The 26,269-nt window shown below is 36.3% G+C and overlaps 1 protein-coding gene across 6 annotated transcripts in view; it reads right to left on the minus strand.

The window, feature by feature from the left end:
• Nucleotides 1-779: 779 nt before the first annotated feature.
• LOC101712296 (leukocyte surface antigen CD47) overlaps nt 780-26,269 on the minus strand; it is a 43,581-nt gene continuing 18,091 nt past the window's right edge. Inside the window, exons 3-11 of one of the 6 annotated variants that reach the window (XM_004835763.4) lie at nt 23,101-23,190; nt 14,623-14,730; nt 12,950-13,042; nt 11,836-11,928; nt 10,404-10,496; nt 5,026-5,057; nt 3,690-3,714; nt 3,053-3,085; nt 780-1,018 (exon numbers count right to left, since the gene is read on the minus strand). In XM_004835763.4, coding sequence (XP_004835820.1) covers nt 1,014-1,018; nt 3,053-3,085; nt 3,690-3,714; nt 5,026-5,057; nt 10,404-10,496; nt 11,836-11,928; nt 12,950-13,042; nt 14,623-14,730; nt 23,101-23,190 — 572 coding nt within the window. In that variant the 3' untranslated portion in view covers nt 780-1,013. Of the gene's footprint in view, nt 1,019-3,052; nt 3,086-3,689; nt 3,715-5,016; nt 5,058-6,540; nt 6,751-10,403; nt 10,497-11,835; nt 11,929-12,949; nt 13,043-14,622; nt 14,731-23,100; nt 23,191-26,269 lie in introns of those variants that run through there. The other 5 variants (XM_004835764.4, XM_004835765.4, XM_021264141.2 and 2 more) reach the window with 5 other exon arrangements.

A 26,269-nucleotide genomic window follows, 5' to 3' on the forward strand; every position in this document is an offset into this window, starting at 1 on the left:
ATGGAGACACACATTATGTTGCCATGCAGGAGACTCATTGTTCAGATTTCAGTCTTGCTTTTTCATGCCTCCAATCAGAAAAGAAGTGAAGAAACACTGTAGATTTTTGCCTTCAAATCAGAGGAAGGGAATACATATGTTACAACCATAGCTATTTTTTGCTGAAAGGTGTGAACACAGTGCTTTGAGAATAAGTCTGGCTCCTTTCTGCAATGATGTACCATGTCATTGGACTATATTCAAAGAGGAGTAAAGGTGCTACATCTTGTACAGCAGAACCAAGTTAACATGGGGACAAGACAAGGTACAAAGGGTAGTATCAACAAAAGAAAAACACATTCATTCATAAAAGTACCCTAAATCTGAGAGGATCTATCACACCGTATGTTGAAGGGGGAATGTGTTGAATGGCAACTCCCAAGAACAAAGACCACTCTCTCCATTAATATTACAGCACATACAGGTCACATACAAGGTTTTCCCAAATTCTCATCTCTACCTATGTCACCATTACTGACCCAGAAGCAGCAGACACATTATTCAGCTGCAGTGTAGCTGCCAAAGCTGCTGAAGCCTGAGTTTACTAGTGTTTGATGGAAGCCACTGTTTTTCATAGATATCGCTGAGTAGCCACCAGATTAGTGCTAGGTAATTCTCAACCAGAACCAATTTAAACCTAGAGGTAAGGAGCCCTAGGAGCTGAAAGGTATCATTCTTGGAAGTTGCCTCCCTACTTCTGCCCCTAATTTAATAAAAATAACAACAGAAAACTAGATATCTCAATTGGGCACAAAACACAGATCATACTTCTTTTATTAACTAAATTACAGCTGCTTTGAATAAAAACTGGAATAATCATTTATGGGTCAATGACTTTTTTCCCACAGATGAACACCAGTTACTTTTTTTCTTCTTCTTCCCACCAGTGAATCATCAAAGGCCATGGTGCTTAAACACAAGTGTATTCCTTCACATCTTGACTCCCCAAATCAGAGTTCATCATTTTGCTTCAGTTATTCTGGAAAATTAAAAATGCACATATCATTGTCACTATTCAGGTCTACTTTCTTTGCATGAAGAAGTGCTTAGAAAAATCTGGAATTGTTTCAGATATACAATATTTAAAAATTATCTATCTGTCTGCAAAGGTTACAGACAAAAGCCAAGCTAATAAAAATCAACAGTGTGATGATCGTTTGTTGAGAGAGCTGCAGAAAAGCTAAGTGACGTTGATTTTTCAAAGCAAAATATATTCATCCTAGGATAATATTCTATCTTTCACTTTAGATCTACATCATTTGATTTAATGTGGTCAGGCACAGATCAAAAAGGAAATGCCTGGGACATCTACCTTGGCCCTCATTCATTAACAAGGCAGGAACATTACAAGCATTAAGCAAGTTGTCAGCTGGGGCAGGGGATTTAGCTCAGTGGTTCTGCCACCTGCCTAGCAAGCACAAGGACCCGAGTTTGATCCTGGGTACCAAAAAAACCAAAAGCAAGTGTCAGCTAAGAGCCCATCAGGCAGACATTCAACAAATAAACCGATCAGCTAAGTACTATAACAATTAAAAGGATTTTCAATAATCATCACAGATCTCATGTGTCATGAACAAAAAATTCAAGGTAAAAACTGCTTTAGAACATCTCCTGCTACAGAGGTTTTAAAAAAAATCACATTTTATTTAAGGGAAATTAACAAAGGAAGAGGCACTCAAGATTATTATATACTGGCTTTCTGAAAATAGAGAAAAGTTGTTTCTTCGTACAACCATTGAAAAATGACACCACAGTAGGAAAATGAAAGAACAAAGAAAATGAACAGGACAGTGGAATCTAAATATGGCTAATCCATGCCATGCCATGATTCCAGATACCATTTTGTTTGAAGGTGGCAGTGGTTTGTATAACAAAACATGCATTTAAGGGCTGTGACACAAACTCCAAAAGTGGAATTATGCTATTGCTCTTTGTGTTCAATGTGTGTGAATGTACGCCTAAACATTGTTTTAAATTTAGTTCACATATGATCAGAACATTTTTAACCTTATGCAAAAATTAATTGTACTCACGGAAACAAAGCCTCCTGTGTTAAATGCTGCACTGTATTACAGAAGTGAGCAGGTAGGTCACAGACTTTAAAATGGTAAATTAAAAGGCAAACTGTTTATATCAGCAAGGGATGATTACAAATATCAAAGGGATGAAGAAATCTAGATCTTTCTCAAATGGGAAGAGGATCAAGAGATGGAGGGCAGGAAGGAGGAGGGAGTGGGGATGAAAAAAAGAATTGAGACGTGTTCTGTACATGTACCAACTTCACACAAGGAGTACAAACATTATGTTCTGCCAACATGCACTAAGAAAAAGGCTTCTCTTATCTTCTCCTGTGACCAAATTTTAATATATACTGTTATGCAAGCAATGAGAGTAAAAAGTCAATGCTACGAAAGCACAGTTATTAAATGCCAATGGAACTAAAGACTAATAGCATATTAAGATAAAGAAAAAATGAACTCAGCACTCAGTATCTCAGATACTTAAGAATTAACAAATATATGGCTTTGAAATATGCAATGAAGATTAGAAGTCATTATTAGTCTAGAGTTCCAAAAAAAGAAGCAAAAGCTGAAGTGATTAAACATCTCCTTCTAATCCTTTCCTGAAAAGTTAGAACCAAATTCTTGCTTAGAAAAAAAAGCAGACATATGGGTAAAATGCAACAAAATCACCAACATAAGCATAAAAGAAACTGTCAAATGGCAAAGATTTGCACCAGATTATTAGTATACTTTATGAGAAGCATTTTAAATTACAGTCAACAGGTGCTGAAACTGAGAAATGTCTTATACAGTGCTACACCTTCTGTAAGTGTAGTTCTACAGTTTTTAGCAAAGTAGATATAATTTTTATACATCAAGAGATATGGACCTTTATAATTTGACAGTGTTCTTTTTATCTAAAAAAGGTCAAACTTTCAAGCAGCTTTTTGCTTTCTTTTCAATGTCCACATTTCAACTAAGCTCTACTTATAGGTGTATTTTATACTTACCCTCATTCATCATTCCTTTTGATTCTTTAAATGCTAAGGATTAGTAACAAGCCAAGGAAGTAGTTAGTAAGGTTCCACAATCAGAAATCATTTAAAAATAAACAAATAGGTAGCAACATCATCCCAACTATTCTACAAATACATAGCCGTTTAAGGCTATCATTTTGTTACAAAGCCTTTCTGTGGATCACACCCTCAGCATACAATGAAAAGAGATTCAGCTGGGCATATAAGATCTAGATTTGCATAGAAAGAAGGTGAAACAGTTTGGTTTCACTTCAGGTAGACAGCTTGTATCTTTCTGAAATTTACAAGTTAGATGGAAATAACTGAGATTCTTTACTATTTGGGTGCTATGCTTCATTCTGGCCAACATAGAAGGGAAACGGTCCTGTTGCCCAAGTATTAGCTGGCTAGGGAAAGCAACTCATCAGGGATACAAAATAGTACATTTTTTCTCAAATGTAAGAATATTATAAAAGCAAAATTCCTACTTCTTCATGAATTAAAGACAAAAGCAAGCAGGGGCGGCGGGGGGGACCACTACTAGATTCTCCCCAAGACATAGATGGACTTTCTAACTTCCTCAAGGCCAGTTCAAATTATGATCTGATAATGGATCAAGAAGAACACATACCATTAAGGGGTTCCTCTACAGCTTTCTGGAAAATATTTAAAATATATTTACATAAAATATAACTTATTTCATGTCTTTTATACTAAAACATATACATATTAATGTCTAAAGTATGTAAGCAGTGAATCCAATAGTCTAAAAACAAAATAAGGCAATAAATGCTGAAGCAAAGCTTACCAATTGTAGTTAATAGTTTAATAGTACTATTCTCTATATCCTTTTTCTATGCAGAATTTCCAGCCTACCCACCTCCCTCAGTTCAAGAAACCTAACTTCCTACAAAACTATTAAAGGCAAACACGAAAATAGGAACAACAGAATAAACAATATAGTTAAACAAGACATGGAAGTGAAACAAAATTATTTTCAAGTGATGCAAACTGAATTCAATAATAGGGAAAGAAAATTGCTAGGATGTAAAGGTCTAATGGTTGCGTTATCATCTCTAAGAGGCTCTTTAGAAAGTACTGGCTGCTTGTAACCAACATAGCTATGACACCAGTCTTTTCAGACTAGTGTGAAATAAATGGCTAGAGTGACACAAACACAGCGTGTCCCAACCTGCCCTGCAGCCTTGTCAGAATGAGGAGCCCTTCCTGCACAGACAGCATGCTCTCTCTGGGACTCCAGACAGTTCGATCATCGATCCTTTATAGGAAGCTGCGTAATATAGTCCTCTCCAGATCTTATTTCCATAAAACAGCTTTTGAGCCTGTAACCATGATGAGTATATATTTATGAAGATTTTTTTCTCATTTATTCCCTCCAAAATTTGCTCCTTTTCTTGGAAGTTTTTCAGAGAGCTTTAAGGTATCCAAAGTACAGGGAAACCTACAGTACAGTTCTCAGGGAGAAAAAAGTTTATAAAATGCGGAAGGGGTGAATCACACCTCAGAAGTTTTCCCCAGCAATATTTACATTTATATCATAGGTTCTAATTTGAATACACTTAATTTAATATAAATTTATCTTCCTTATTTTTAGGCTTGAAATTGTCATTCAGTGTATTCACATGAAAAGGATCGAAGAGAGGAGGCAATATGATGGAATCAGCTTTCTTCTGATGGAAAAGCTAAAAACTATTATTCCTACTCATAAGTTTTCCACTTCTACAGAAGATCTAAGAAGTCAGTACAATCTTAAAAGATCAGTTATTCCATCCCATTGATACTCAAATAACCAAACCTGAGTTTTAAAACAGAATTGAACCCATTCATGCAAAGGTCATTAAATGACTTCAACATTATTTAATTTGTATGAAACTAAACATTAAGCAGAACAGTTCAATAACTCATCAACTGATCATTCCGAATTCATTTAATAAAATTTAACTTACCCTAGGAGGTTGTATAGTCCTCTGATTGGAGGCTGATATAAATAAGAATATAAAGTTAATAAATGAAATAAACTAAGGTAATATAATGCTTAGTTTTAACATAAAATATTCAGGACTAAAACGGGAAAAGTCCCAGAGACTCCAATGAAGGAGTTCCAATTTTAATAGTCCATTTAAAAATACAGAATATTCTTGACTGTACGCATTGATACAAGAAAATGAAGTGAGCAACTCACTTGTTAATCTGCTAATAAATACACACATTCTCTCATCTGTGCATGCCATCTTTCCTCCAAATCAGCCACTCAAAAAAACACTATCCCCATCACCCTCTCTGTGGGCTCTCCATCTCTTCCCATCCCACCAGGCAGGATGTGGACAAATGCGGCAACGATTGACCTCCCATCTGGCTCCACTGTCCTTAACTCACTGCTCATGTTTCTTGTAGCCCAGCTTCCACCCCATCTTTCCAGTTTTTAAGGCTCTAGATAACTAACAAACTAAAACAAAAGAAAAAAGAAAAAATCAGATGCCTCTAGTTTTAGAAAATTATTCTAGACAGCTAGTTCCTGCCAATGAAGCCTTCTTCTATGTAGTATTCCCTTTTTGGTTTTCTGAGTTTTCTTTTACACTGTTTCTGAATGGGTTACTGAAGATGAATACAGAGCAATAGAAGAAAGAGATAACTTTCCTCTAAAAACCAAGGAAGGAGGCCCCAGAGCAGCTAAAGCTAGTCCTTAATATGCAATCAGAGTCCTACAGGCATGAAAACATCTTCCAGCAACATTCTTTGAATCATTTAGTAAAGGTTATCCTACTGTATTATTCTAATATTCCTTTCCTATACCGAATTTTCCATGCCATCCTGTCTGCTTCTTGAAAAAAATACTAAAGAGAGCAAACATACAAATAGCAATGAAAGAAAAAAATGATATAGCTAAACAAGAGACGGAAGCAAAACAGAAAAAAAGAGGAAGGCATCCTGTCCCAAGCTGCTGTTGCAGTGTCTGACTTCGTCCTGCCCCAGGAGGGAGGCCTGTACATGGTGGAGTACTCTGCTCCGGAGAACAGTCAAATGCCCAAGACAACTAGCCCATCCCTTTTGTCTTCAAGCAAGTTTGTCATCAAAGGTTTTAGCAAAGTGATAGCAGCTTGATACAAGGACAGGCCTCCTTGCCGCCTCCACCACCACGATGTCCCCATGCCAGTGTCCTGGACCCTGCCCTGCCAGGGGAGAAGTAGCTTGTTGGCCAGGAGGGCATAATGACCCCCATCCTGCCCACTGTGGGGCCAGGGTAGGATCTGTGGTACTTCCAGCCTCCTGTCAAGCCACCCTGCATGCCACCAAGCCCATGGCCTTGCATTCCAAGAAATGTGTGGGCAGTGGCTTGGGACAAGGATTCGGTCTGCATTTTGGAAGAGCCACTTTGTCATCACGTACTGACATCAGAGTCCTCCGTGACAGAATCGGGCCACAGGGCATCCAGGGCTCAGTCTCACCTACACTAACCTGTGCATACCATGAACGGTAAACACCTTCATGTGGCCATGTCACGTGCAAATAAGAGGCCTGTGACATCACGGTGTCCCTTCTAACATTTCATTATTAGCAACTTAAGGGTTGTTCTTAACGCATGTGAACAAAACTAAAATTGCCTGGGTGTTCCACAAACCTCTGTGTGATATGTGTACACCCTCACCTGGAAGAGAAGTAAACCACTTGTACTAAAAAAAAAAAAGAAAAAAGAAGTCATGCAAGGTGAACTCAGTAACAGGAAAAGAATGTATGTTAAGATTTCTAAAAAAAAAAATAGCATTTCTAGGATTTGGCTGGGGATTTATCTCAGTGGCACTGTGCCTGCCTCACAAGTACAAGGTCCTGAGTTTGATCCCCAGGATCAAAAAGAAAAAAATTTCTAGGATTCCATTGTAATTTGGCCTAGGCAACAGCACTGGATTTGCTTATTAGCAGACTGAGGCCAGCCATAGGACTACTTTCCTGATCTGTGTTATTTACTTATTACCACTCCTTCACCCCCACGCCATTAAGCTTCTAGGGCTTAAAAAAAATGGGGGTGGTTTGTGATTCAAGGTCAGCCTATCTATGAACTACCCTGGTAGGGCTGGCTCAAACAGGAAAATGGCTATGGGGTGGCCAAGTAAGTTTCCCATTCTCACTGGAATCAGAAGAGGAGAAATATAAAGACTAGAAAGTTGGTGATGGGAAGAGAAGGTGAAAAAGAAACAACATAAAAAAGGAGCAGCTTAAAGTTCAGAGTTATAGGCAAGAAAAGCTATGAGAAGACATGAACGGGACAAAAAATAGGACATAAAGAGGCTGAACTAGCTAGCTAACAGGTACAGAATCAAAGGCAGAGGAACTCAGTAAGCATAAGTGACAGAAGGGCAGCAACTACCTGTTGGTGCAGAGAGGACAGGTGACGACTCAGTCCTTAGCAATATACTGGCTGCCCTTATGACCTGGCTATCTTTGCTAACAGAAGCCCTTGGGAGAGTGTTTTTTTCTTTATATTCAAATATGAAGGCAACTTCTTTTTAAAGGAAAAATGGGTTGGAATACATCCCATTTAACAGCCTTCCAAATTAAAAAGGCAGAATGACAGAACTTCAATGGGACCATTTAGAGAGTTACATGTATATACAACTGATTTCAAGTAAACCACACCCTATATATAAATGTTGTAAAGGAAAAGAGAATCAAACAGCTATCTAAAATTCTGATTGGTGGGGCGGGGATTTAGCTCAATGGTACTCCAACTGCCTTGCAAGTGCAAGGTCTTGAGTTCGATCCCCCGGTACCGCAAAAAAAAAAAAAAAAAAAAGTCTGACTGGTACTATGAAGGGCCCGAGGTAATATAGTAAAAGTTGAGCTCACTTATGTGTTTATCAGAATTAAAAACTGACAATTAACTCTCCTTCCTCCCCACTAATGTGTATGTGTGTAGATATCTGTATTTCTTACATGCTACTGCACTAAGTCATTTTTCTTTTTTTTTTTTTTTTTGGTACCGGGGATTGAACTCAGGACCTTGAGCTTGTGAGGTAGGTGCCAGAACCACTGAGCTAAATCCCCAGCTCCACTAAGTCATTTTTCTAGCCCCGTCTCACTTTATAAAAGTAAAATGCACTTTTTAAATATATTTCAATCCAATAGTTAAAAAAGAAAGTGAAAGTCAAATCCCACTCTTAACAATTAAGGCTACAAATTTAAACTTGGAAATAATGAAAGATACAAAAGTTAAATTTCTCATTAATTCATGTTTAAAGAGTTTGGCATTTTTAAAAATACTATCTGAGGATTTTATTGCATTTAAATCAAGAAATTCATTTTCTAAAATAGTACATCTGCAATGAGTAAAAATTATTTTTGAAACATTTACAACTTTTACTTCCTGATAAAAATGCTCAAATTTGCAACCTTAATGTTACACATATTCAGATTTACAGAGTCAGATCATATAAGCAAAACATCAATTTTCCTAGTCTACCAAATTATCTAAAGAGCAACTTTCCTGTAACTTTTCTCTTCTTGCCTTTCAACTGACCAAAGGTATCTTTCTGCACTCTGACACTGGACAAGTTGATTTGAAAAGTTAATTTATGATATTTTCAAAATGTTAATGAAATTGAACCAAATTCTTAACTTACAGTATATTTATACATCAAACTATGATAAAGAAAAAATAATTTGAGGAACTTGTAGGCCTTTCACTTTCACTCTAATTTTATCGCAGTAACCTTTGTAATTGCACAATGTCATAGGCCTCTCAGGGATGTGAGCACTGGGGAGGTTCAGACAGCAAGGTCAAGGAGTGGCAGCTAGGCAACTTGGGACTGCAGACCTGAGGCAACTGTACTGAACATTATCCTTTGTCAGATGTGGAAAGCATGGGGAAGCACAGGAAGGGAAAGGGAAGCAATCCAGATAGTGAGAAATAAGAATACAGAGCTCACGATCAGGCAAAGACACCTAATATCATTTCACGGGTTATGTGAATGTGCAGTTCACATACTGTTCTTAGGCACACATGGGGAACAATGAAATCAGTCATCCTTTATGAACCAAACCCATGGTGACTGGAAGATGGAACAAACATAAAATATGTATAAACATTCAAGATGCTCACTATAGCTACTACATGAATGCCAGTCAACTTAAGATATCTTAATTGTGTTTATGGTCTTAGGTGGAATAAATTAGGAAATTTCACTGAGAAACAACTATAAGTACATAAACTAATGATAGGTAGATTCTGGCTATTTCAATTATATATCTAAGAAGCATTAACTAAAGGAGAATAGAGGAAATATAACAAAACCAAACTGTCATCATGAGTTAAAGTTCAGAAAAAAAAGTAAAATTTCTCTGAAAGTATTACTAATTCATATGGTAAATTTCTTGACTATAACAATTCGTATTTGGATTAGCTTTTAGAAACATAAAGTTCACCCAAACCAAAGTGAAGCACTGATTTTTTATTTCATTAATTTGTAACTTATTTTGGTAGGTGGTGAAGAGTTTTACTTCATCATGAGAGGACAACTGTAAATCAGATTGTAGGGAATATCTATAGCTTAAGTAAGGCAACACACTAGTTTGGGCACTATTAAAAGCATCTATTTCTCTATATTTAGTCAAAATAGGATTTATGCAGGACTTCCTATTTGAAAACTGGCATATTAAATAACAAGGTTAAAAGAAAAAAGCTAATTCCATACTTACTAAGAACTGATTTTAAAAGTAGTAAAATTCTAAATCTAAAAACAAATGTGTTAAAGTCACGCACTAGAAGTTGCTGCTCTTAAAATTAACATAAGTGAAAGATTTTGATTGTCAATTTCTGTTTGCTTAGAATTGTCCATGTGTATAAACAGTGTGAAGAACTTCAAGAGACAAATAGGTCTATGCCAAAGAGCTCTATCACAGAAATAATGGAACCATTAAGATTCCTTTTCTGTTAATTCAAGTGGATCCTTCAAAAATCTTTTCCTTTACTCGGTATAAAGTCTATATACTCTAAAACATAAAGCCACTTTCTTTTAAAGTCGTTTATAATCCAAACTTTTCAATAACTCATATACATCATATACACTGAGGTAGAAACCCTCCTCAACACATTCATGAGGGGACTATAATTCATGTCTTGCTGCTGGGCAGCTCTGAACCACTGGCGGTACATGGATGACTGTCCCATCAGGCAGCATGGGGGAAGCCAGCAGGAATGTATTAATTATCCTCATTCCACTGGTACTTTTCTCATTTTTGCAGTTATCAATACAATTCTTGGCCCTAAAAACATTTTGTGTTATATGTCAAAAATTCCCGGCATAGGTTTACAAAAATAAGATTGACTTACCCACAAATTTCATATAAACTAGTCCAAGTAATTCCGCTAGAGCTATGATACCCAAACCTGAAATCAGAAGAGGACCATGTACTGGCACACATGCTGTAAAAACAAATGAAATCTTATATTAAAAATGGCTATAAAATGCCTGAATTTTTAAAATGAAATTGATAATGATAATGTTTTAAGGAGACTAGCTCTTGTTCTAATGATTAACAAAAATTATGCACACATAGATAACAAAAATCATCTATTATCTTTGTCAATGAAGTAACTCCAAATTATTGTAAGAAAAAAGCCCATCTTTCCATTACACACACCTTATCATATCAAAACCAATGAAAAAGTGTATAAAGTCTAAGGCTCCAACATACTGGTGCCTGGTTCTTTTAAAAGTTTTTCCAAAAATATAGATAGGCACAATAGTTTGGCTGCCAAAACACACCACATCCAGCAAACATTCTTGTAGCAATGTGGAAAATACCATTCTCACTGTGGGAAAAATGAGTTTAAGAAAAAAAGTTCTCAACACCAAATGCTGGCAAGTATGTAGAAAAACAGGAAGTTTCATTCATTGGCAGTGGTAATTTTGCATTAGGACCAGCGGGTTTGGCAGGTTATTAGAAAACTAACCATGCCTTAACATGCAATCCAAATACCGCACTCCTTGGTATTTATCCACATGGAGTGAAAATTTATGTCTATACAAAATCAGGAGGCACAAGGATGTTCAGAGCAACTTTATTTATGATCACAAAAACCTGAAAGCAACCATGATACCTCAATAGGTGAATGCGTATACAAACTATGGTGTATCTACCCAATAGGGTGTTATTCAGCACTAAAAAGTAATAAACTGTCAAGCTATGAAAAGACTGAAGGAAACTTAGATTCATATTTTTAAGTGAAAGAAGCCCAAAAGAAAGATTATATTCTATGTGATTTTAACTCTAAAACATTCTGCAAAGTACAAAACTACGACGTTAGTGGAAAAAAATCAGTCTTGGTAGGAGATTAGTGGGAGGGAGGGATGCACAGTGGAGCACAGGGACTTTTGAGGGCAATGAAAGTGTTCTGTGTAATACCACATGGGGGTACACCATTATACACTTGTCACAGCCACAGCATGTACAACACCAAGACTAAGCAGAAATGGAAGCGACAGAGTTTGAGTAATTTAGTGATGTGTCGAGGTTGGCTCATTGATTGTAACAAGTGTGCAGTCTGGTGTGAGATGTCAAGGAAAGCTGTGGCTGTGCAGGATATATGAAAGGGGTGGGAGTGTATGGTAATTCTCTGTTCTTGCCACTCAATTTTGCTGTGACCTAAAACTGCACTTTTCAAAGGGCTATTTAAAAAAAGAAAGAAGGAAGGAAAGAAAAAAGAAGAGCTGTTCCTAAAAGAAATCCAAACTGAGACTACAGAAGGATGTGACTTTTACCTGTGACACAGAGACAGAGTCCAACCACAGCAAGTACATAGCCCAGCACCTGAGTGATCAGTATGGCGATGGTGAAAGAGGTCATCCCAAAAGCTGGGGGAGGGAAAAGGACACAACAGAAGTGACCGAGAGTCTCATTTACTACTACTTGTGCTTGGTGCAATCAAGAGTGAGGTCTTAAGACACAAGATTGACTCTGCGATTCCTTCTTAGATGAGATGGTAGATGTTTCTCCAGTGATCTGAACCTTCTACTGTTAGTTCCAGACTCACAGACTTGGCAGCCTTTTATTGTCAGTAATTTAAACAGGAATGGCAGTTTTTACCAAAATCTCAGAACAGTGCTGTTTTGACCATTCTTGAGCATTTTACAGTATGAATGGCTATGACAATTACGCATGGCTTCTCTACATGGACACAAAATTGCTCTGGTAGAGAAAGCCACAATGCAAACATGCAATTATAAACATCACGACTGCTATGTTGTACATTTGGAACATCTATGATTTATAATAAATTAATACCTTTCCAGTGTACAGCAAGCCAGAGAGAGTTTAAGACCCAGAGTCAAAAGTGACTCTTTAGTAGTAACAACAAATGTATGTTAGGGATTTGCTGTTCAAATGTGGAGAAAATGATACTGATTAGTTAGGATAGCCATACTCTCTTTAAAACTACAGTGTCAAGGTTTGCCAATAACTAAAATAAGTGTTTTACCAGTTGTGAATTATAATGCCATCCTGTACAACTAGTCTTATTAACGCAGAGGCTCAGCAAAAGAAAAATAGTATTTAATATCAACTTCTAAATACAAAAGCTGAAATTAGAATATGCAGATAATCATTAAAACTTATATAGCATAATTTACAATGATGATAACAGGTAACAAAAATATTTTCACATCAAATATTAAAACGATTTTTCACAAAATAATTAACTACCTTGAAGAGCTAAGATAACCTTAAAATCCTCTGTATGCCACTAAGAATGTAATGGAAAATCTTTTAATAAAACAACTTTTATTAAGTTATTAAAATATACAAGGGTAGTTTTATCAAAAGTGTTACATTTTTTAATGAAAGAGGTTAGCAAAATTATGCTGTAAGAATACTCACCTGTCATAAACACATTGTACTGAAGTAATATTAATATCCCTGTAGAAATTACAATGAAACCAAGTCCAAAAGAATTCTTTATTGAATATTCTCCTGTAAATAAATAAAAGTATTTAAAATATTTTCCTATGTACTTCCTATTCTTGATGAAGTATTTATTTTAATCTCAGCACCACTCCTATAAACTGTGAAAGGTTTAAAATGTTTCCCCCAAAATTCATGCAAAATGAGTGTTTTTTAATTACTTAAGACCAAACTTAAGACTATAAATCTGATTTTCACTTTTGTTTTCTCACACCAGAGAAACAATGAGGTATTTAAATATGTGTGTCTGATGTATTGCATTTAAGAGTATGGTCTCAAAGGACCAAAATGTATAATAGATATGGGGAAAAAATGTTCAAATGAGAAGGCGAACAAGGGAGGGAGGAGAGGGAAAGGAAAGAAGGGACAAGAAAAGTGAGAATAAAGAAAAACTAGAAACAAAGCTTTTGTACATAAAAAGAGGAAGAGGGTTTAAAGAGAGGGAAAATGGGACAAAAAGAAGCAAGATGTATCATGTACAGGTACAAATTCCCTATGATGAATGTTATCATTTTATATATATTTAAAATGTACCTATAAATATTTTGCTTTTAAAAAGAGAAAATGAATGAATAAATGCTAAAAGAATATAAATCTCAACATGTATGTCTTGACATGGATTCCTTGAATGGCATAACCTTCTCGGTTCCCTTACAGAATCCCAGATGAGAAACTCTGTAGTCTTCACTTACCAAGATTCCCTTCATGCACTATATTCAGTGTCCCAAAGCCAAAGCAACCTCTCTTTCAAGTTGTGTTCTGGATTCCTCTCCTCCCCACGCCCTTCCTAACTCCAGATACAAACATAACTGCCAAAATTATGTTCCTAAACATCACACCTACATTGTAGTCTCCTAAAGAAACCACAGGGGTGTTCTATAGTCCATTACTTGGAGTGCTAGCCTCTCTTTGCATTTCTTCTCCATGTGTCCCCTGTCCTTACTTTCCACTCACACTTCCATCCCCCAGATCTAAATGCTACTTCCGCATCTTGGCCAATGAGGTTTGCCTCCACAGTGACCTAATGATATTCCCAACCTCCATTCCCTAGAACTATAAATACTGCTCTATATGGCAAAAAAGTGAAGTTACATTAAAAGTCTTGAAGGAGTAGCTTCTCCTGGATTATATGCATGGGTCCTCATTCCAATGACAAGTGTTCTTGTGTGAAAGAGTAAGAGGGAAAAAAAATAAATAAAAATAATTAAAAAAAAAGAGTAAGAGGGAGATCCGACACACACAAAGGAGAAGACACAGAGGTGAAGAAGTGGCAATGTGACCACGGAGGCAGACATTGGAGCAATGCTGCCACAAGCTAAGGAATGTCAAAGATTGCTGGCATATACTAGAAGCCAGAAGAAGCAGAGAATGGATTCTCCCCTAGGGCCTTGACAGGGAGTGTGGCTCTGTTGATTACCCTGATTTCAGACTTACGGTCTCCAGAGCAGAGAATTCTGTTGTATGAAGCCACTCTGCCATAATTTGCTAAACAGGCCCACCTAGGAAACCATTACCACTCCTCCTGCCCCCAACACTGAATGCCCTCCTTACATCAACCTTGCATTTCCCACAGTAAGAATACATCTTACCTGGGATGAAAAGAATGGCTCCAACGATGACAATTATAGTGAGCAGTAGTCCAGCAATAAGTAAAAGAATGATTTTCGTACTTGTACAATTGGACTTATATTTAAGTGCTGAAAAAAACCCCAAAGAATTACATGAAACAATTTGCAAAGTCACAACTCACAATTCACTATAGCTGAATAACTTCTGAGGAACACCTTCATAATGTCAAGTCATGGCACATGTTTCTGATAAGCCAACAGATAAACAGGCATACAAATGTGGATGCTGAATATGTAGGTGATCCTTTAGCACCCCTGCCCTTCGTGCTTTTAAATATGAAGATACCAGTACATACATCAAGATTTCTCAGATGAAGCATTTTTAACCTGTTGGGCAATGAAAGTTTTCATGTGGGGCTGCTCTGTGCTTTACAGAATATTAAGCACAATCCCTGGACTCTGCATCTTAAGATGCCAGTAATGGTCTGGCAGTTATGTCAAAGTGTCTTTAGATACTGCCAATGTCCCCAGATGTCCTCAGAGCAAAAACTCCTCAGACTGACAACACAACATTGATACACATTAATGCTGATGGGAAGTAACTGGTTAATTAGCAATACTGAGGAAAAAAAGAGAACTAAGTTCCACCTCACAGAAGATTAAACATCTGGAAATCTGGATATATTGTTGTGAAAACAGGACAGAATAAACATTGAGTAAATCACACCCTTGTGAAATCCTTATGGAGAAAAATGCTTAAATTTTTCAAGTAAAATACTTCAATAGAGATAACTGGCAAAGACTCAAAAGGATTCATCATACTTATTGTTTGTGATCTTAAATTTATTGTCTAGTACCTTATACCCTCAGTGAAAGACTACTACCATTGCCATGAATAAGCCTAAAAAATATTTCCTTTGCAATCTATTGACCTTTTTGTTTGATTAAAATTGATGTTTCATCAAGAGATTATTAAAGGTAACCTAAAATCTGACAGAGTAGCAGAGATAAAGTGCGAATGATTGCAATTCTGCTGTGTAGCATCCACATGCAGATAGTCTCTCCATGTAAGTAATCACTGGGTGATTGTAGTGAGGGAGAAAATATTTTAAGTATTGTAGTATGCATTTAATTTTCCTCCAGTAAAAGGAGGAACAAATATAAATATAATAAAATCAACAAATGCTTAATAACGTAAATGATCACAAAAAATAAAGGTATACTGCTGGCACCTGAAGATTTTTTGAATCTCTACCTATCCACACTGTAGACAACCACCTCAATTTTAGTCACTGTAGGGGAAGACAGAGACCTAAGCAACAATTACGTGTGAGGTTGAGTAGCAGAAATTCCTATGGACCAGAGAAGAGAAATCCACAGTAACCAGAAAAGTACTGCTATGAAGTTTTACGTGGTCTTTTACCTGAATCCAGCCCTGGAACTGGCATGACTACTTCTCACTCATATCCCTGCCTCCTTATGAGGTACAGAATTTTTACAGCTTCACTATTTTCTAGGCTCAAATCTCACCTAGAATGAAATTCAGTGCATAGGTCATAATAGGCACAGACGCAGAAACAGACTTAGGTCTTTTTAACCCCACGTACTGAACATTATTTACTAAATAGAGCCAGTTGTCAAATAAGAGTTTGAATCTCATACAAAGTTCAAGGTCTTTAGGCTCAGAAGAGCTAGTATAGGAGAAAATGCCAACAATAGCAACAAGAATAAAAATTACCCCACAAAATTCCACTATGGCAGTGTGCTACCATTGCATGGCCTTTTCTGATTAAGAATAAGCACAATGTATATTGCAGGTGGCTTTATTTCCTGTTAGTTGGTTCAACTGTTACTTATTTTCAAGGCTACCTTGAAGTTTTCCTTAAATTAAGCATCCATTTCTAACAAATAATAGTAGTGAAGTCTGCTTAAGTAATGATAGGCAATGAAAGTGCATCTCCAGGCTTTCTTTAGGCAACCTTTATAAAGGTCTCTTTTAGCTCATTTTCTTTGCTCACAATGCCCACCACGTAGCAGGTTCCACAGCAAGTGTGGGACAGGTATCTTGTTGCCAGTCCAGTTGTCAATTTTCTCAGCTACACTGAGATGCTACAGAGCCAAATAATCTCAGTGGCCTTTTATTAGTGATTTTTTTTCCTGTGCTTTCAGTGGGTTTTTTTTACATATCAAATCATTACATATGACAAAGAAAACAAATCCAAATAATAATTTAATGCATCCTTAACAGTGTGTTCTTATCAAACTTCCTGATATTTTTTTTCTAACCCATAAGCAAGACATTTATGTAATTTAATAAACCTGCATACTTTTAAAGATTTCTCTCAGTAAAACTACTGAAATCAATATTCAAAATAAAATGTGAAAAATAATAGTATTTACATTTTTCACAAAAAAATAACCTTAGTGGTATCTGATCAAGACAAAAACAGCAGGAGAAATAATATAACATTTTTATCAACAAATCAGGAATTCTAAAATACTCCCTCTTTTATTTCAGAATACATATATGCTATTTAATTTCAATATACTTTCAGACAATATAAAATAATTAATTCTAGCAGGCTATGTCTCAGAAAAAATGTGTTAGGTTAGTTCATTTCTTTGTTCTATAAATATTTACTAGGTATCAGGCCCTTCAGTCAAAATCAAGGGATAAATAGATTATTTACTCAATAAAAATTGTTTGAATACTATGAACCCATGTGATATTCACTATTCTTTTTTTTTTCCTTTGAGGCTGGGTCTCGCTTTGTAGTTCAAGCCCTGTGCTCACTATGTAGCCCAGGATGATCTCAAACTCCTGGCGATCCTCCTGCCTCAGCCTCCCGAGTGCTGGGATTATAGGCATGTGCCACCACACTTGGCTGATATTCACTATTCTAAGCGCTAACAATGTACAAAAAGGCAAGCCCAAGGCTTATCTTAAGGCCTTTACATTTGAGTGGGTGAATGTGTGTGCCGGAATCAGGGGATGAAGGGAGATGATATTCCCAGTTCTTTCCCAGTTAAATAAAAGGTGTAGTTCCTGCTGGTCTATGAAAGGTCTTTTGTGTATTAAATCTTTCAAATCTATGTGACTGAAACAAAAATATGCCCCTTTAGCCCACCTGATAAAAGAAAGTGCTAATGTTATGGACGCGATTTTCTGGTCTCTTTGTGATTGACATAGAGCACATTTAAGATAAGACTACATGTTGTGGCTGATAAAATCTAGTCAAATACCAACACTATGTGGGGGTAATAAAAAATCTAGCATGTTAAATTTTCATTACATTTTATACATCCATATAGGCTCACATAGTCTACCTAACAAAATCCAAACTTCAATACTTGCTCAAAGACATGACATTTAGTCCCCAGCCAAGTGATCAGTGAGTGAGTGGAGTTAAGAAGCTTATTCATGAGAGGAAATGCATATCAGATTAAAAATAAATCACAAATGAAGACAAATAATTGATTTAATTTATTATAATATGTTTTCTGATAACTCTAAGAAAGTTATTTAGAAATATTTTGGTACTCTGTTGAGCTGCAAACAAATCACGTATTCAATGCAGGATAAGGTACATTTGATAATTTTAAAATTCAAATTAAAATTTGAATTTTAAAAATCATTTGAATTACTACTTTAAAATATTTAACACATTCATTTAACATTCACACATACAAATGAAGGATATGTAAAACTCCATACACTACCCCACTTACTGATTAAATAATGTTATCAAAATTAATACAGACTAAATATCACACTCCCTATTTACAGGACCTAGAAACAGAAGTGCTCAGGCTTTGTGTGGCAAGTATTTTGATTATAAATAAAGAGGATGTCCAATGGACTAATTTCCATTGCTTGGTTCTAAATAACTATCAACTATCTAATAACTATCTTATGAAAAGTTTCACAGTTCTAGAAAATATGCAAAAAGTAGGGATGTCTGGATTTGGAAAGGGTCAAAGGAGCAACAACTATATTTCCATAAAAGACAAATGCTGAGCTATAGTTTTGGTCAGTTCTCCCTACAATAAAATCAGTGCATAACCACATGAATTAATAATAGAATGTGGTCATTACTGGACAAGACCAAGAGAAAGCACTAGAAGTGCAACATGATCAAATAGAACACATTAGACTTAATAACAAAGTCCTATTAGCAAGGGCCATCAGCCAATGACTGCAACATTTATTGGAAAGATAATTTACCTTCTATGATAGAAATTTCCAGTGCAACTTAGAATATGTCCTCACTTCTTTGGAATGATCTTTCCTAATCAATGAAGAAATTCCTTGTTCCATTTCTTCTTTTAAATGTGTTTTCATGGCTTAGTTTTATTACTAAGCTAGAGTTGAGGACTAAAAGGTATTGTGACAAAGAATTTTTTTCCTTGAATTTGCCAATAATGATTTCCATAGGAACACCTACCCAAATACCTATGAGCAGTGACCCAAATCCTTCTGAAATAATCTTCAGGAAGGACAAGAAAGTTAGAAAAGGAAATGAAAGATGCTCAGAATATATAATTTGAAATAAATTACAGCAGTCCTCACTTTGTATGGTTCTAATATGCATGAGCATGGTTAAGTTACACAAGAACTCCAAAATATAGTTTAAATTTTAGCTACACCAATAGATGAACAGAGTACATAAAGTGCAAACTTCACCAGTGCCTCTTCAGCCCACAAATCACTATACAAATAGCAGATGTGCATCATGATTAGTGACCAGTCATGTCGCTTCTTTTGAAGACCACTGGTGATTGGCCAGTGCAAGTCTGTTATTCAGTTAGCATACACACCTAAGCATGTAGCTGTGCTACTCTTTGTCTCCTGGTGACAAAACCACATGGCATATTATAATGGATTATTGAAAGAGGAAATTGGGCAAGAAAGATGAAGGGACAGAGAAGTGAAAAGTGAGAATGCAGAATGTGAAATATGAAGAGACTACAGTGGAGTGGCAGAACCAACGGCTGACTGGGGACCTGACACACTGCCACAAAGAGCTCGAGATGCAGCCAAGAAACCAGTGGAGGTGAACTCACAGGCACAAATGAGGAAAGTGGGAGGCCCACGACATAACCAAAGCCTCTTACAAAGGCACCAAAAGAAAAGTCAGACTCATCAGAAATAGGACAGCAGACACAGGCAGCTCCTCAAGGGATCTGCAGGTGAGGGCTCCAAAGCCAGAGATGATCTGCACTATCTTAAGCATTTAGCCCAGCTGTCAATGTGTATTTGCAAAATAAATTAACAAATTAGGCAAACCCTCTACTTTAGAATTAACAGTTACATCTACTCAGGGTTTTTAACATATAGGTTCATCCTTCAAGGAAAGAAAATTCTTGAAATAAATTCAAGATGGGGAGCAGTACAGTGTAGTGGTAAACATAACTGTTCAAATCCCAGTACTGCCAGAAAACAGCTGGTCTCCACAGTCAAGTTGCCTATGTTTCTTATTTACAAAATGGAAATACAATACTGCCTGTATCCAGAGTTCCTGAAAGACATAAATATGATTTGAGGTGTAGAGAACTTAGCATAGTGCCTGTCCTACAGAACAAGAGCTATACAAATGTTTAGCTACTGTAATCAACACCTTTAAATGTGTGGCAAGGCTGGGTGAATCATGAACAGAGGTCCCCCCCACACACACAAACATACTTCTTTGTTTAAAATGAGCCACAATAAAAAATTTCCACCAAAAAATTTTTTTAGTTCATAGAGACAGGCCTTAAAAAAGGACTAGCATAAAAAAAACAAAAACCAAAAAAACCCCATTTACCCTTAATAGCACAGAACTGAAAATTCAAACAACATGCATTTTCACCTATCAAGCTAGCAAAGATTTTAGAATAATAATAATAATAATGTCAGAAGCATGAGGTGGAAGACAGGTATTCTCCTCTGTAGTAGTAGCTGATACAAAGGTCCTGGAACACTTTTTAGAAATGGGTATCTAGAGCCTTAAGATATTTCTGCATCTCTAGCTCACATATCTTCAACAGTTAATTGCACAGTATCAAAACATTTGGAAACAACCTTAGTATCAAACAAGATGAAAGTCAAGTAAACCATAGTACACATCTATAAAAGTAGAGCACAGGAGCCATAACAAGATTTTTGAAAACACAGGGAAAATCAAGATGCACAATTTTATAAGCTGTATGAGCATATCTATGGTTTCATTTTTAATAAAGGAAGATAGAGACAGACAAACATACACACAGACACAGTGGGACAGGGAGAGAGGGAAGGAAGGGAGGAAGAGGCAGTCAGAAAGGGAAGTAGAAAATTCACTGGAATATACCAGTAGTTTTTTTTTTTTTTGGTACCGGAAATCAAACTCGGGTCCTTGCGCTTGAGCAGCAGGCAGCGAAACCACTGAGCTAAATACCCGGCCCACCAGTAGTTTATTTCTAAGTTTTGAAACTGCAGGACATTTTTTCTCTATAGAACTTCCTGTACTATACAAGTGTTCAAAAGTTTTAGGAGCTGGGCATGGTGCTACATGCCTATAATCCTAGTAGTCTAGGAGGCTGAACCAGGAAAATCATAAGTTTGAGCCCAGCCTGGGCTATACAGAGATTTAGTGAGACACTGTCTCCAAATCTAAAATAAATGAGGGAGGTGGGGAATCTAGCTCAGTGCAACAGCCCTGGGTTCAATATCTAATACAAAAAAATTATTATGTACAGCTAGCCTTCTGTATCTATGAGTTCCTTATCTACAGATTCAATCCACTGTGAATTGAAAATGTTAAAATTAAAAATTATGAACTGAATATTTACAGACTGTTCTCTTATCATTATTCCAGGAACAATAGAATATAACAATTGTTTACATACTATTTACATTGTCAGTTACTATAAATAATCTAGAGATGATTTTATACAAAGGAATCCAGCATTCATGAACTCCTTTGCTATCTGTGGAGGTCCCCAAATCAATTCCCCAAGGATACAGACAAATGTATTACCTTTTAATTTAGAAAAAAGTAGTAAAGCTTGTTCTGTAAAAAAACAGCTGACAGGGGACAGATTCACTCCTGCTTCATTTCCACTAAAAATAATTTCACTAATAACAATGCCACAAAATCAGCAAACTTCTATTAACACAATTCAACAAATCATACTAATATAAAATAATTTCATGATCTTAAAAAATGTCATTCCCTCTCCAAATCACAAAACTTAACCTTGAAGCTTGGGTCTGCCAATATGGTTAATGCTTTCCCTAACATCAGAGTGATGACAGAGTAGGTCTTTAAGCTGTAACGTTTCTTCTCTTGAAATAAAAGGCTTACTGAAATTTTAAGGTAATTTCCAAAAGAAGTCTAGACACTGTCTTGAAGGTAACAGTTGTGAAATGTCTTGACAATTTTCACTGTCAGCCAGCCCTTTGTTCCCTCTATTTTCCTTTTAGACACAAGTTTAGAACATCTCTGAAATCGCCAAGCATTTCCAGAGCTCTGAACATTAGGAAAAGATCTTAAAATCTATAATCTATAATCTCTTCCATTTTTATGCATCACTGAGGATATGCACAGCTTAAACTCTGAGGAAAAGAAAAATTGAGGCTGATCTACTACAATATTTCACTAGTTTTTGTTTTTCTAAATTCTTTTTTTACAGAATAAATTCAATCATCATCATATACTCCTTGCTTGCACAGATATTTGCTGGTCTTCAATGATTACTTCAGGGTACTATAGGGAGAGCGAGGATGAAACATTAAAAGTTGAGACTGAAACAAATGAATTTCACTAATTTAGTAAATTTCCTTCAACAAATTGGTATGTAAATGTGGTTGAATATAAACATTAGCCACAAAGCACATGACCTGTTTACCTTGTAATGACAATTCTGTACTATTGATGGTAAGTCTGATCGGCATCAAGATTTGTCCCCCAGAGGTTTGGTTACATTATTATCACAGTAAAGCAAGATCAAAGCACACAGCTCTCCTGTGGCTGCTTCCGTAGGGGCTGCAGAACTGCACACCACAGATGACAAAACATGGTGCACATGGGGCTTCTCCAAGGGTGAACACATATCTACAGGGTCCACCCTGGGAGAAGGATGAGAGCGAAACCCTAATACTCCGCAGTACAATGTTCTTTCTTTAACCTAATGTAGCTTGTGACTATGTTTACCAAATAAAATGGTATGTGTGTAAAAGTTCTCTAAATATGAAAATGCTACATGAGTTGAAACTATTATTAGTAGTCCTATTAGTCATACTTAAGAGATTAAAAGCCACAAAAACAAACAAAAAAAGGATCTTCATAGGAATTAAAATGAACTACAGAAAAATATGGAGGACAATATATATTTCAAGGAGACTATTAATATTCAAACTGTATATTTTATTAATCACAACAGTTCCTAACACAACTTAAATAATTTCAGTAGGACTGCCTCCTAGAAGCACCAATTTCATCACTTAAATACACAAGAAATATAGAAATAAATACTTACTTAAAATACCAAATTGTCCCCAGAACAGAAGTATGGCCAAAATTGGGAAAATAACAATGAGAATATTTTCATTTGGAGAAAACCATGAAACTGAGGAGAAAGAATACAAAAATCACAATCAGTATTTACAATAATCATTTTAAATCATGTTAATGGCCACAAGTATGTTTTTGTTATCTAGACAGATTAAAAATAATTAAAGCTGTGGCCTTCATTTATATATACACATATATAAACCAAATTATACACATTAAAAATGACTTTGTATAACAAGTTTCATTTAGGAAAGAAAAACTACAATTACTTCAGTGTTTTTCACATTTCTCTTAGCTTACGTTTTACAGAAGCAGCCAACGCAGCATAGCAGCTGAGAGCAGAGCTCTGCGGCCACATTGCCTGGGTTTGAAACTCAAATCTAACCGTGATCTGTGCAGCTTTGGCCAATGTCTAAACATCTGTGTTCTTCAGTGTCCTTGATCTTTCATGAGTACATCCCAGAACCTGCCCTTTGAAGGACTGTTGTGACTATTCACAAAGTTAATATATGCAAAGGGCTTGAAACAAAGGTTGGCAATTTAACAAGTACTCAGGAGGGTCAGGGATTTAGCTCAGTGGTGCTGCTGCCTGCTTCGAAAGTGCCAAGGTCCCGGGTTTGATCCCCGCTACAAAAAAAAAAACCACCGTGGAACAAGTACTCAGGAAATGTTAACTGTAATTATTCTTGTGTGTGTTGGATACCTGTAAGTGTAAAGTACATAGAAATGACCTTCAGGTAATGATGAAGTGCTTCTGTAAACACTGACTTGGGGGACCTAAGTGAGGGAGCTCTTGTACTATATGTCCCCTCCCCTAACTGTAACTAAGACCAAGACACATGAGCCCTGTCTTTTCTCAAATTAACTCTGGAATACAGGACTTATTCTTGAATAGTTAAGACTTCAAAAGGAACCATTTCCATGTAAACATCAGGTGTTTTGGTTATTAAGGAAGCTGTTAAGTGAGTCACATGTTACCTATAAGGTGGAAATATAACTACACCTCCCATATAAAGGTAATTGAGATATTAAGACTTCAAATAAGATTTGTTGAGGAAGGAGGAACCCTGCTCCACTGCTGGTGGGAGTGTAGACTGGTACAAGCACTGTGGAAATCAGTATGGAGATACCTCAAAGAACTAGGACTGGAAATCCCATTTGACCCCGCTATTCCACTGCTGGGGATCTTCCCCAAAGAATTAAAAGAATCATACCACAATGATATATGTGCACCCATGTTCATAGCAGCAGTTTGTAATAGCTAAAACTTGGAAACAGCCCAAATGCCCATCAACTGGAGACTGGATAAAGAAAATGTGGTTTATAAAATGGAGTACTACTCAGCCATAAAAAATGAGAAATTAGAGACATTTATAGCTAAGTGGATGCACATTGAGGCAATACTCTTAAGTGAAATAAATAGGACACAGATGTGTAAATACCGAATAGTTTCTCTGGTGTGAGAAACTGAAAGTGTAAATAAGGACTAAATGTATAATAGGTCATGTGAAATAGGAAGAAAAGGGGCAAAGGGGAAGGAAGGGGGAGGGCTAGGGGAAAGGATAGAAGGGAATGGGATTAATATGAGAAAATGGAAAAATAGGAACAAAATTTTTGTAAATAGGGAGGGCTGGAGGGGTTGAAGGGAGGGCTGGGCAAGGGTGAAAAACAAGAACCAAGAGAGACTATGTAAAGGTGCAAATTTCCAATGATGAAAGTCATTATATTGTATACCTAAAATGTACCAAGGATTAGAATGAATAATAGATAATGTAAAATAGGAAGAAAAGGTCCAAAGGGGTAGGGGTAGTGGGAGGCACAGGGGAAAGGAAAGAAGGGAAAGGAAAAAATGATGAGAAATGGAAAAAATGGAAATAAAGTCTTGTAAATAGGGAAGGGTGGAGGGTGTGAAGGAGGGCTAGGAATGGGAAAAAAATAAGAACCAAGATGCATTATATAAAGGTACAATTCCCAATGAGAAATGTAATTGTGTTGTATACCTACAATGTACCAATAAAAGAATTTAATACAAAAAAAATAAGATTTGAGAACTTTTAAAAAATTAATTTCAATTGCATATCATAAACCCATAAAACTATGATTTTAGCTCCGAGATTTCTTCTCTAACAATAAAGTCAAGTAAATGCAATGAAAGCATTTCAAAGTTTGTCTATTCAGCGGGGATATGCTGTCTGAAGAGCTCTTTTGAGTACTGTCTCAACAAGCACTGCATTCCTCTGAAATTAGCATTATACATTCTGATCCTCTACTGCTCTGCCCCTCAGAATCAGCATATGAGTAACTTTACAGGGTCACTCCATAATGACAGTCATGCATTTCTTGTATTAAGCTTATAATGTTAAACCCCGATAAAATGCTTACAGTAATCCCCAGAATATAACATTATAAATTCTATCTTAGTGATATTAGCTTTTCAAAATCTATCATATTACCCTATCCATAGTAGAGTTTTAATATTTTTGCAGGTGAAGGTTACCACAGCCATAAAAGTTGTTGAATAAATGGAACGTAATTTTTGATGCTCCTTGGTTGCAGAACACTTCTAAGAGAGATGATTTTAGGCACTTTGAATAAATACCTTAATTTCCAACGGGAAAACTGAATGTCATACCAAAGAAAATGCACTTCAATTTAGCATAAAATCTTACCATAAAAAAAATCTGGGCACTGTACTTAGGCGTTCATATCCAAAATCCAAAGGACTTGGTAAAAGCTCTATCACCCAATCACTTTGCTCAGCCAAGTTTACTTTTCCTTACCTAGTCCTCTATTAGTCTGGTTTGAGTTATGTACCTTAACTCTTAAAATCCTTCTTATAGCTGAGGAAACTGAAGCATAGCGAATTAAGGATTGTAACCACTTTAGATTTTCATTTCCTAAACTCACTCCAGATATCCCCCTCAAGTTTCTGCATATCAATAGTGGTGACTCCATTTCTTGGTGATGCTAAGATGGAAAATCCTTGAAGCTATAGTTCACTCCTTGGTTTTTTTATTCCACATCTAGATGGATAGCAAATCCTGCCAGCTCTACCTTCAAATATGGTCAAAATCTGATCTCAAGTTCAACTGACCTCTGTCCTTATACAATAAAACAATCTTATGCTATAATAA

The sequence above is a fragment of the Heterocephalus glaber genome, unplaced genomic scaffold (genome assembly GCF_053883595.1).
Source record: "Heterocephalus glaber isolate CG9 unplaced genomic scaffold, H.glaber_assembly_v1.0 deba00000122, whole genome shotgun sequence".
In the NCBI taxonomy this organism is placed as follows: domain Eukaryota; kingdom Metazoa; phylum Chordata; class Mammalia; order Rodentia; family Bathyergidae; genus Heterocephalus; species Heterocephalus glaber.